This window comes from Pempheris klunzingeri, chromosome 4 (genome assembly GCF_042242105.1).
Source record: "Pempheris klunzingeri isolate RE-2024b chromosome 4, fPemKlu1.hap1, whole genome shotgun sequence".
NCBI classification, from domain to species: Eukaryota; Metazoa; Chordata; class Actinopteri; order Acropomatiformes; family Pempheridae; genus Pempheris; species Pempheris klunzingeri.
This window is the reverse complement of record NC_092015.1, coordinates 26126397-26139377: the sequence shown is the minus strand read 5'-3', so window position 1 is coordinate 26139377 and position 12981 is coordinate 26126397. Positions and strand designations below refer to the sequence as shown.

The 12981-nt window shown below is 41.5% G+C and overlaps 1 protein-coding gene across 1 annotated transcript; it reads left to right on the top strand.

The window, feature by feature from the left end:
* Positions 1–5294: 5294 nt before the first annotated feature.
* LOC139200042 (heat shock protein beta-7-like) lies at positions 5295–9938 on the top strand. The gene is made up of 3 exons (XM_070829272.1): positions 5295–5541; positions 7743–7894; positions 9753–9938. Exons 1-3 carry the CDS (start codon positions 5295–5297, stop codon positions 9936–9938), a joined length of 585 nt encoding a protein of 194 aa, XP_070685373.1.
* The last annotated feature ends 3043 nt before the right edge of the window (positions 9939–12981 follow it).

Sequence of the window (12981 nt, the reverse complement as noted above, 5' to 3'; positions counted from 1 at the left end):
CATCGTCATTATTAAGTTATTACCAGGGCAAAGGACAGCAGTCAGAGAAACCACACAGAGTCGGGCGGGTCTTAGCGATCCTGCAGCAGTAAGTATTTCATTCTTCCATGACATCATGTGGCCCCAGGGAGCTCAGTAATCCATTTGGTGGGTTGGGAGAGGGAGGGGAGAGAAATAACAGAGCAAGACGTGATGGATTTCGAACAGGCTGGTGTGAGAGATCTTCAGGGTTTTGAATCCTTGTCTGGTTTGTTGAAATGTAAATAAGAAGCTCATAGATGAGGTTTCAAAAAATGTGAAAATTAATGGAAAACAAATGAGGAGCACAAGAAAAGTCTCAGTTAGTTGTTTAGGGTTGTTTGGTGTAGCAGTGAGACACTGAAATATGATTCGGGAAGTCCAGTTACAGATGAACGAAGGCTTATCCGATACCAAAAAAACACAATAGTGGTTTAAAATACTCAGAAACAGGAGCTGCCACAAAATAATCTGCCAGGAATGTACTTCTACATGTGTTTGATTGGCTAACACGGACAGATTATGTCCTCACACCAGCCCACCAAAACCCTCCCAGTGATGCACCGCCCACACAACCCACGCCATACTTTACGTAAACAAGATTACCGAACAATGTTTAGAACAATACCTTCAGTAAAGTAGAAGAGGGGGGGCGTGCTGCTCTCAGGAGGAGGCTGGCTGGAAGGAGCACAGACTGGAACAAGGGCGCAGGCAGCACGAATCTCGGGAACCATCTGATCTGTTAAAGATATGATAAACAGAGAAATTTGTTGGTGAAAATACCAGTGAGTAGGCAAGTCATAGTCACACTTCTGTTGGGGGTGGAAACTAAAAATATTTCTAGGTCCCCTTCTTCGGCCTGGCACTGGCTCAATCTAAATCTGTCCACTGCAGATCCACTACACTCAACCTGGATGAGTAATTAGTATAAAGTAGTATATTAGAATAATATCATAACATTAAAGAGTGATGTCTCTATAATAGTATCATGTTTTTATAATATCAATATCTTATTTTGGCTGCCCTCATTAGGGTCACCCTAGTGGATCATCTGTTTCCATCTCTTCAAGCCTTCTGCATTTAAGATATTAATTACATGATGTTAGTATATTCATTTAATTTCATATAATATATATTATATACCACTAGCAATTTAGGAAATACACAACCAACATTTATAATTTTTGTAGGCTTCATTAAATCCTTGTGCAAGAGAAATAGTCTACATTAGTGGTTATCCCTTATTTTTTTTTAATGCTAAATACTGTCTTTACAGTCTTTATGTGCTAAGTTAAACACATTCTGCACAGACATGAGAGTGGTATCGACTAGTTAATATTCATCAGGTCTATTAGTTATTTGACTGTTTGAACCTACAGTAGATGTTTGCTGTGGACTAATATCCACCACCAGCATTCCAACAGGACACTAGTGGACTGATGCACCTGCAGCACATGGCCTGGACGTCAGGGGTTACCAGGATGCGGCTATGGATCAAAGTTATTCTCCACAATGCAGCAGGTGTTAATGGAATTTCTATCTATAAGACTGCCTTTACACTGTATGTTGTGTCAGGAGCTGCACTTTGACTCGGGACTGTTAAAGAGGGCCAACCACACTATGCTGAAGATGTCAGTGCCAAACCTTGCTGGATGCATCTGAGGACCATGGAGTGTCCACACCACACTGAAAGGTAAGTCAGGTGTGTTGCCTTGAAATCTCAGATCCTCTACAAATCGTCAGAAGCTGCTTCTGCTTCATGTTGTCATCCTCACTTAAAGAGGGACCTCTGTTTACCCTCTGGCTCTCATTTGGTCTTTCTCTTTTTTCTTTCTCTTCTTTCTCTATTTTTCTCTAAATTCTCTTCACCTTGCAGGTCATCATCTCCTCTGATCATCTCTTGTCCCCTTGCGTTACTTGGAAGACTGACAAAAACGAGAAACGGACTCTGAGTCAGACACTGCATTCATCGTAATATCATGTAATGTATCAATAATACTCCTAAGCAGACAGAAGCATTGGTTCTTACCCAGACCAACTATGTCACCTCGCCTCTTGCCCATCATCAGGTGGGACTGGCCTCACTTTGTCCTGGCTGTGGAAACAGAGTGGAAACATATCTGATCCTCTAATTTCAGTCAGTCATGAAATCTGTTTTTTAGGCTTGGGCTTGACCGGCTGCCCCACAGGCTGTGAGCTATACATAGTTATTTGGATCAAAACCTAAATAAAACCTAATAGACTTCAGATGTCTGTGGCTGTTGGAATACAATATATCAACATAGGACATCGAACTAGGATTCTTTACAGGTTCTATTGTAGCTCTTTAATATCAATAAATCATTCCTGCAGGATGATTAGGCTACTGTAGGAAATGATCGGAGGCTTCACTGCCAGGTTTGTGAGGCTGTACTTAGGCACAGTGGCGCTCTAAGCTACATGCTTGCGACAATGCTAACATGTGGAAGTTTGACAGGTCACGTCATACCCACAAGTTTGAGTGACAGAGTTAGAAAAAAGCCCAGTTGTTATCTTGAGTTACTGCAAATATGAAATCTACATATCTCCCAAACATGTTTTCTGCAATTATATCTAAATGAGTCTAATATTAGCACATTTATTTCTAATATTCACCTAATGTAGATGATTTAAAACATGTCACTACAAAGCTAGCTGTGACTGTATCCATCTTGGGATAATGCATGTACACTGCCTAGTCAGAATAACGGGAGGTTTTGCTGTTTTCCCTTTTCTGAAAATGCAACGTATTGTTTATTATGTTCACCTTAGTATTTTAGCATGCTAACATAAATGAATCAGTACTACACACAGTTCAGCTGAGGCTGATGGGAATGTCATTAGCTCAAATAAATCAAACTGGACAACAAAGCATTGGCCTAAATATGGCTGGGATCATGGATGTCAGTACAATCCATCCAGTAGTTGATGTATTTCAGCCCAGACCACAGCGGTGGGCCAACAGGCCGACATCCCCGCAGAGTGGGATGCTTAAGTCTATCGGACATTCATGCATGTGCACCTGTATGAGCTTATGCACCCACCATAGGTGTTTTCATCAGGATGTAGACAGATTACTGTGCTTAGCACACTTACCGAGTGGATCTTTCGTCACTATGGATGTCAGTAACTGCCCATGCACATGCTCCACAGCTCCCCCTGCCCTACCAACTTCAGTGGTAGCTTCAGGAAGAGCCTCGCAAACACATTTGCTGAGAAACAACCACCAGCAATGAACCTACATGTTATTTATAGATGTGGAGTATTGCTCATATTTCGATCTCACTCTGGGGACACACAGCAGGCGGAAACAATAGGAAGCACTGTATTATGTCAGCAAGCAGCGGCCTGGCTGTTCACAATCTTCCCAGAGCTCCAAGCCACTCCTCCTGCCTCCAGTCCTGCCCGTTATCCGTAGCTCGCTATCTGCAGTGCCACCGTTGTAGACGCTATTGTATCTCTGGCCTCTTCAGTGGCTGTAGCCTGCACATGCACGACAGATTCCTCTGCAGGGAGGGCAACAGAGAGGGAGGGGGACGGACCTGAAGTTGTACTCTGTCAAGTTCTTTCAAGTCCACTCTCTTGTCATTGTTCACAAATGCTGATTTGAATTTAGAGGAAACTCTGCTGGATTTACACATGAATCAGGAAATGTTCTCCTGGTGGAAACACCTACATTTCCAGAATTACTGCCAGTTGCAACACCCTGATGTAAGTTTAAATAAACATCAATATAAGCCTCAGCAGTTGCTGCTACTGATCATTTTATTTATGGAGGATCAGGGTTAATTTGACAACGATTAATTTATCCTCAAAAATCTTGAACATCTCTTCAATGTTCCTTTTCCCTCCTTAGCTGTTCAGTCTGCTTTTGCCCCATTACCATCATTTCATCATTGCTTTTTTTTTTAATGCAGCCATGGTGCACATCATGAAGATACATCATCTGTTAGAGGTTGCAGAGATATTGCATTTTGAGCACTAGAGGCCTCTATGTGCCACCAGAGACGACAGCTATTCCCGGTGGAGATGACGGACCTCTGGCAGCAGAGCTGAATGGGTAAACTCCTCTACTGCTGACTGTGAGGAGTCCAGGGAGGCTGCTGAGTCTCTAATTTTAAAAATTAATCTATTTTCTATGATCCTGCACTTTTTTCAGGTCATGTCGTCTATAAGAAGATTTTTTAAACTACACTTTGCAAAGACTTTTTTAAACATATGCAGTAGAGGATTTATTTCTGCATAATATTTTACACAAGGACAGATACAAGAGTTTCACCTGAGAGCACAAATTGGGGCTGTCATGTTGATGTATGCTGCCTGTATTAACTGGATTGTTTCAGTTTTATAGCTCACATATGAAGTGTTTCTGCTACGCTGCTATAACTGAAGCCACATTATCCTGAAGGGCAAAATGACATGCTGCTGAATGTCATTTTTCACATCCTCAAATGAAAAACACAAACACACACTTTTATGGTATAAAAGTATTAATATGACAGTCTTGAATGTCATTGTTGACACGCGGCACTGCTTGGAGGACAACTGTGTCAATAGGCAAATGTCACTTCAATTAAAGCTTTTAAAGAGGGACTGTAAAGGTCAGGCGGGGATGTGTATACTTTGGCTTTTGTCAGAGTAAAACCCATTTTTCACATTATGTGATTTTGGACAGTTCTCCCTGGAAGCACTGTCCATTTCAGATGTGAAGTTTAGAGTATATCCCTTATTGCATTAGCAGGTGAGCAGAGTTTAAATGGCCAATTTTCTCATTACTGGTAAAGTGTTCATATTGTGTGCTCGGTCAGTCTAACGGACGATCTCACCACTCGACCGCTTTGCTATTTCTGACCACATGCTGGAGGCATCGCCGAGAGCCCCCTCCAGCCTTATCACTGCTATGTCTGAATAAGAAAGGGTCTCCACTCCCTATCAGTTTGTCCGTTACATTCTTGGCACCAGTGGTTGGACAAACTGCCATTTATGGCTAAAGGAAGAACGCTGTGGAGCCCACACTGTGCTCTAGTGACCCACAGTGCACCAGGGCTTTATAAAAAGCCACAACAAAGGCCAGATTTGGAGAGTGAGTGAGAGGTTAATACTCTTGGTAACACACTTCTTTGGCTGTATTTTGTCAGTATTTATGCTGCGGAGGCTGAAGAGAAATCACATTTGAGAAAAGGTCTTCTTTTCGGTGGTTCTGAGAGTGTGTTTTCCAAGCGTGTGCAGGTGTGAAAGGCTACTGCATGTCCTCAGCTATGGCATCACTGACTTCTTCCAGCCGCAGATCCTCTTCGTCGTACCGCTCATCGTCACGTTACAGCACCTCCAGCTCTTATCGGTCAGAAGGCTCACTGGGTGGATCATCTGATTCTCTGGATCCCCTGTTTGAGCCGTTTCTTGACTCTGGTGATCATTCCACTCTGTTTGGAGAAGAGGGCCCCGGGGCACCCAGCTGTTTGCCCCCCTTCAGCAGGCACAGCAGATCCTCCTATGGACACACTGGTAAGGGAAGCGACTGTTCATGAAGCCCCCGTCCCCATTAGCTGCTGTTTCTGCACCTGTGAAGCTTTCTGTTACTACACCAAAAATGTAGTTTACAATGATGACAGTGGTAGATTTACCATTTGAAATTCTTTGTAAGGTTTGAAACAACTGGTCCTTTATCTTAGAAAGAGGTAATGAAATGACGACTGCTGTTGGCAGACTGTCATCATCATCATGGCAGACTTTGGTTGACATTGCTGCCAGTGGCCTTTTAAATGTTTCTGGGAGACTTTTGCACTTGGTGGCTGCACGCAAAGGCCGATGCTAAAGCTAACAGGTCAAAGCTTGCCACAGAAGTCATTGTTACATGATGTTCAGGCACACACCAGCTACCCACCACACACACACTGTCATTTTCCTTTTTGGAAAAACAGAAAAAAAAACCCATTTAGTAGTAATTTTTCATATCAATGCTCACATTCATAGATGTAGAAAGTGTCATTTGTAAAATACTAAGTGTGTCATCAATACTTTTTCTTAAACTCAAAGTGTCTGCTCTGTACACTAGCAGCAGAGTCGCAGCACAGCTGCAGGAGTCAGATTTCACTTCATCATGAGACTAGAGTGAGAAGATCTGACTGACAAGACAAAGGAGCCAAAACTAAAAGCACCGACTTGGAAATAGTTTGAATTTAAGGAAAAGAGCTAAAGATCTACTGTTAAAGGTCAAAATAAGCAAAGCAGGCACTCATATGTTTTTATAATCGGTAACTTTATTAACTGGTGGCATCCCTTTACAAGTCTGAGGCGAAAAGCAGCCTCCTTACCACTTGATGACCCATGTAGAAAATGCAGCATTGCTCTTGTATTGCAGGGTAGAGGTGGTTAATCAAAGGAGTTCTAATGTAAGCATGATGAGGAAAAATGTCAGATGGGACTGTTGTTTTGTTCTAACATAACCCTGCTCCTTTGCTTAGCTTCTTCATGTTATTAAACAGCTCCAGTAAAAAGCAGACACTAAGTTTACCCTGAACTTAATAGCTGTACAGGAGCAGTTGAAGCTTTAGTGCCTTTCTCATGGACACCTCGGCAGCGTTGTTTGAGGCATGAGGTGGAGCCTTTTCTGTTCATTTTCTCCACCGGCAGAACTGAGGTAATAGTATTCCACATTACAGTGGTGGGCTGATTGAGAGAGAAATACCACAGAGGAGAAAAAGACCTGCGGCTCAGAGAGAGTAATGAGCCAGAGTCATAAGAGCTTCTGTGCTCTGTCAGAAAAAGAGTCTGCATGGCTCCAGACATCGTCTGCTGGGCCACATAAAGAACTAACAGCAAAGTGAAGTGCTGTAGTGAAGTATATAAAAATATAATGTATGAATATAAGGCGTTAAAACTGTTCTGCTGCTGCACAAAGCTGAAACACCCACAATAAAAAAGGTTTATTACTGGTGTGACGCTACAGGAAGTTTAAAGCATAATCAATAATTGAGCTTATAATCTGATTTCATCCACACATTTCAGTACCAAATAAAAAAATAAGCCCCACAAGAGTTTGATGCTCCTAGTGAGTCACTTCTTTAGTGAAAGATTGTCTCTCTCCAGACCGGCAGTAAACCACATTTACAGCCTCTCATGGCTTTTAATGGCGGTGTTGCAGTCTGAACAGAACACCTGTACAGTCATGCCTGGTTTGAAAAAATGGAGGCCCAAATGCTCAATAATTGTATTTAATAAATAAATCATGAAATGATTATGATGACTGATTATGATTAGGAATTATTTTAGAATACATGTACATGAATTGTGTAAAATGTAAAATGACCCAATAGTGAAATCATTTAAGAGAACAGTTTTTGGAGTTAGCATTTATATAATCATGGTGCACATTATTTCATCAGTCAGTTTTCATTCATTTCATCATCAGTGTCATTATAAAATACAAACATCTGCTTATGAAAACAAACAAAAATGTACTACAATAAAACTCATCACGCTGTTATTTTGAGATTAATGTTGAACTAACATCTTATGATGATCTGTTTTAACTTCTTGTATTAAACTGTGTTGAATTTGTTATTTCTAAAATAAATTATTTAACAATTTGTTGGTTTTTCAAAGACATTTATAATGGCTTTGTATTATATTATATTATATTATTTTCAATCAAACATAATGTTCTGAGCAGAGGCCTCCTGTGTTGTTCCCTGTAGCTCCTGCAGGTGGCGCTGTGACGGGCCGGCAGAGCAGTAGTGGTGGGGTTGTGCGATGTCTGGGAGACAGCTACTACATGTCAGCTGACGTCAGCCAGTTTGAGCCTCATGATGTAGTGGTGATGGCCTACAACCACCGTGTCGTCATTCACGCCCAGAAGGTGTGTGTGTGTGTGTGTGTGTGTCTGTGTGTAAATGGTAAATGGTCTGTATTTGTAAAGCGCCTTTCTAGTCATTTCTAGTCATCCTCATTCACCCATTCACACATCATTCATACAAGGAGGAATCTTTTCGGAGGAGACAATTCACACACAGAAGCTGCTTCAGGAGCAAGTTGGGGTTCAGTGTTCAGTGCACAAGGACACTTCGACATGTTGACCCATAGGAACCCCCGACCTTCTGATTGAGGGACGACCCACTCTACCTCTGAGCCACAGCCGTGTGTGTGTGTGTCTGTGTGTGTGTGTGTGTGTGTGTGTGTGTGTGTGTGTGTGTGTGTGCTGACAGGAGCAAGCATAAATGAGCAGAGGTGTGTTTCTGTAAAAGATGTGAGCGGGAGCTAGAGGAACATATGTGAAGATGATTCAAGTGTGTTTTCACACACACACACACACACACACACACACACACACACACACACACACACACACACACACACACACACACCAGAGCTGTAACATAGCTGTGGGAGTGAATCAGAAAGAAGACACAACTTTTCTGCCATGTGACTGACTCACTTTCGAGGGCATTTCATCATTTGGATCTGCGGCAGTAAAGGTTTAATATGTAACATTATTACGTATATTGTTGAGTTGTGTACTTACATTATCTTAAACTCAGAGAAATCAGTCATTATATTGTAGGTGATGTTGGACAGGTTGCATTCTTGCTTTTTTCTTGTGAAATACTGGACACCATCACCGCTTGATGGCCCCAAAACATCCTTTAAATGTAAAGATCCCAGAAGGACTCATGTCCATTCCACCTCAGATGAGCAGAGGTGGAATAAGTCTGGAGATCTTTATTTACTCTACTATAAAACTTTACTCAAGATCAACAAGATATACTTATATATATATAATAACTATACAAAATATGGACAGAAGTAAAAGTATGAATTACTCCTTCCTGAGTATATTATTGGTATTATATATGTATGGTAAATACACTTACTCAATTGTTGCTCTCAAGTACAATTTTGAGGCACTTTTCAGTGATTAAGCAAGCAAGCAAAACATTATTTGCATAATCCCAAACATTCCAGGTAGAGGCCTAATGTGGTGCAGAAAGCAAGAGCAAAAACTATGTGGACAGTGTAAAGAAACAACACACAATTAACACAGACACACAAATAATACATGTGAGTTAAAACCATTAAGAATGTAGGAATAGAAAATAAAGATAATCAAGACCAGCAACAGATGAATGAAAGACATATTTAATACAATTCTATTTAATGCCAACAGTTGACCAACAACAACAATCAGTCCAATAATAAATATAGAATCACACTGTATCATTCCCATCATGTGGGACTTGATCTGCAGACCAGCTGCAGCTTGCCGCCCGTCCTGCCCTCTGTCTGTCTGTCGCTGCCCTCCCTCACAGTTTGACGTTAATCATGTCTAAAAGGTGAGAGAGTTGAAGATGGAGGGAGATTATTTCAAAAGGGGTCTGGAGACAAATTGGCAAAAATCCACAAGCGCTCGTCTCCCCTCAAAAGGTCTTCAGAGAGAACCAGCCAGTGTTCATTTCCTCCCCCCTCGCCTGCCTTCCCCTCTTGTTTTTCTCTCTCTCTCCACCAGCTAAGTAGCGCTGACCTCTTCACCTCTCTCTCTTTCACTGGTTCTCACCCTCTTTTCTCGCCCTCGCGCCTTTCTGAGCCCTGTTGCTCTTCTCACTTTCTCCTCTCATCCTCCAGTGCTCATTGACCTTTCTTTTCATCATCTTTTCTTCCCTCTGTTTACCCCCTCTCCCTTCCCCTCCTTCTTTCTCTAACTATCTTTCTCTGTCCATCAGGTTCTAGACGATGGAAGTGTCAGTGACACATTCACCCATAAGTCCCTGTTTCCAGAGGACATGGACCCCCTGTCCGTCAGTGGGACCCTTCACCCCGACGGTACCCTGGTGGTGAGTGTCCGTCGGACCTCAGCGCTGGCTGGGCTGGAGCCCCTGGGTGGCCCCACCTACCACAGAGACCTCTGACCTCTGACCTCTGACCTCTAACCTCGTTGTATCTCAGCTACCAGCGTTTTAATATTCTTATTCACTACAGATACACTCCCCAGCTGATAAGTGCAGTAGAATTTACATGAACTAAGTTGTTTTTGTCCATCTGTTCAACAGCACTTTGGTTACATTCTCAACAACTTCTGGTCAGACTGCAATGACTTGTAATGAGTACTAATGAGTCGTTAACGATGATCTATATCATTGATTTTGATGCCCCCCTGACCTTTTGTTTAGCACCACCAAATTTTCCCTTTATCAACATTTTGGTTCATGATAAAATCATTTGCCATGAGTGTTCCCCAGAGGATGAAACCTTTCCAAGATCAGTGGCTTAACGTTGCACTTGTACATAAGAAACATAACAACGTATCAGGCAGATTGTTAAAGGATATCTCCAGTGTTTTTAAACCTGGGCCCTATCTTTACATACTTTGGGGTGGAAATGACTGGTAGGTACAAAAAGCTTTGGAAGTGGTCCAGCAGATCACCTCAGGCGGCAGCCATAACATGAGCGTGATGACTGCAATATAATCCTTTCTGTTAACCTTACTTTGTTATTCTGTGACACACAAATATTGTGCTGGATCCAAACTAACCATGTAAAATACGAACCAATCGAGGCAGCAGTAGATCAGCAACTCCTGGGTTCTGCGTAAAATTACTGGTTTTGTCAATGGAGTCTGGAGGCTGAAGAGAGTGATATAATGGCCTTCAAGTCATTTAGATGTCAACATATACAAATAATGCTCAGGTTTAAAAACAGCGAAGTGAACCTCTAAACCTATGAGTTCATTGTGTCATTGTGGATAGACACAGAAATTAGGTTCATATATATATATCATATACATACTGTGTGTGTGTGTATATATATACATATATATATATATATATATATATATATATATTCTTTTCTTTTTTACTTGGTGGCATTAAAGCCAAGACATACAGGATTTTTATGTGATCTTACAATGTTCCAAATTGTTGAATTTACAATGAATAAGTCTGTGTCCCTGTATCATATCCATGGATGTAAAGGTTGCTATTAGCCATACTATCTTTTGTATAAACTACCACTAGGGGGTGCCAAAGTCAGATATTTTAATTTAGATTGTTAAATAATGGCATACTGCATATTGACTGTTGTAAGCACATGTTTCACTTACAAGACCTAGCTTGAACCCATTCATTTTGTACATTTGTAGTTTACGTCGGAAGTTGTTGTTGTTGTTGTTGTTGTTGTACAACAACAGAAACTCTGTCTGTAGTGTCAAACTAAGTTGAATGTAGATTAGGTCTTTTCTTAGACATGCAATAAATGTGTTTTTATCAAAGGTGTGTAAGGAGCTTTTGTTAACTGTGTTGTTCTCATGCTGTTAGAAACTAAATCCAGCCAGAGATCAGGGTTGTGCTTGTAGTCACTGCACACAGTGTTTTCTTCTTCTGCTTAAATCTTAGTCAGCAGATCACGGTGTGTTTCTTCTATTGAAAAAAATAGGTGAATATTAGCAGCAACAGTTCTGACAACAACTCAACACTTGTCCCAAGCCATTGATAATAATCAAGATAATTAGACTGACACAAGGCTTTACACAGAGGCAAAATGAAATCTCATGCCTGTCACCGTTCATCTCCTCTACCTGCGTCTGCACACACACACACAGATGAATTTTTAAACCTGTAGGGGCCCATTGTTCTCTAACTTCGCCCTCGACCCAACTCCTTCTCTTTCTACACCATGGTAACATGGTGTTGATGAAGGTTTCATAGTTTCATATTTTTCACAAGTATTTTGTTTTCAAATTCAGTTTAGTTTTAATTAGTTTTAAAGCAGGTTTGCTTGTTTTACTTTTTTTTTTTGAAAATGATTAGTTTTAGTTTTTTGGAACTCTGATGCTTTATCCTGACCTTCACTGCAGCCATGTGGACGGATTGGCACGTCAGAAACTGTGAGGTGCTGCTCGCTTGTGCTCTGATGCAGACAGCTGGCGTAAAACTGCCTCAGCTAAAAAATGGAAGATAGATTTCATACCGACCCAAAATCCATCCATTCGTCTATCCATCCATCCATTTCACTGTGCTTATCTGGGGTCGAGTTGTGGTAGCAGCAGGCGGCAGAGCAGGGCACTCCAGACATCTGTCTCTGAGCGACGCTCTCCAGCTCCTCCTGGGTTCCCAGGCCAGATGAGATATGTAATCCCTCCAGAGTTCTGAGTCTACCCACAGGTTTCCTCCCAGCTGGATGTGCCATAAAACCTCTAAGGGGAGGCACTCAGGGGGCCCTCTTCTAAAATACCCAAACCACCTCAAGTGGCTCCTTCCGACATGAAAGAGCAGCAGCTGTACTCAGAGCTCCCTAAGCATGCCTGATCTCCTTACCCTGTAAGGTGGAGGCCGGACACTCTCATCTGCGCCACCCAAAGCCTACGACCATAGGTGAGGGTTGGAACATAGATCGGCTCATAAATCAACAACTTTGCAACAGTTCAGTTTTGAGTTTCGACAACAGTTTCAGTTATTTTTTTGTAAAGCCTCCTTTTTATTGTTGTTAACGAAAATGCTTCTTCACAACCAGTTTTCATTATTTCATCTTTTGTTTCATTGAAGAGTTTTCATTAACAGGTATGACCTTGGCATGGGTGGAGTACAAACATATGCAATATAACAATGATGAAACAGTGCAACCTGTCGTGAATAAAAGACATCATGAATTACTAGAGAAACTTCTGGCTGACCCATTTCCAACAACACCATAAGTTAAAGCTGTATTGTTATTTGACTTGAGGGCGACAAAACGGCACAAGATTAACATGTTAACACTTTTGTACACACAACATGGTTTACACATCCACATCGTGTGCAACATTAGCGCTTATTTCAAATCCTGTTTCTGTCCACTTGATGAATGGAATAATATTCACTACCCTTTTTACTCAGTTTTTGGTCTCCACTCATTAGGGAAATATCTGGCTCTTTAGCTGCTAAATGCTGGATTGTGTTTGCATTCGTTTTATGTTGA

Bases quoted from the DNA above. Each gene is read 5' to 3' on its own strand.
- LOC139200042 (XM_070829272.1), top strand. From the start codon at position 5,295: ATGGCATCACTGACTTCTTCCAGCCGCAGATCCTCTTCGTCGTACCGC. The intron at 5,542-7,742 runs GTAAGGGAAGCG...TAGCTCCTGCAG, and splicing joins ATCCTCCTATGGACACACTG to GTGGCGCTGTGACGGGCCGG. The intron at 7,895-9,752 runs GTGTGTGTGTGT...TCTGTCCATCAG, and splicing joins TCGTCATTCACGCCCAGAAG to GTTCTAGACGATGGAAGTGT.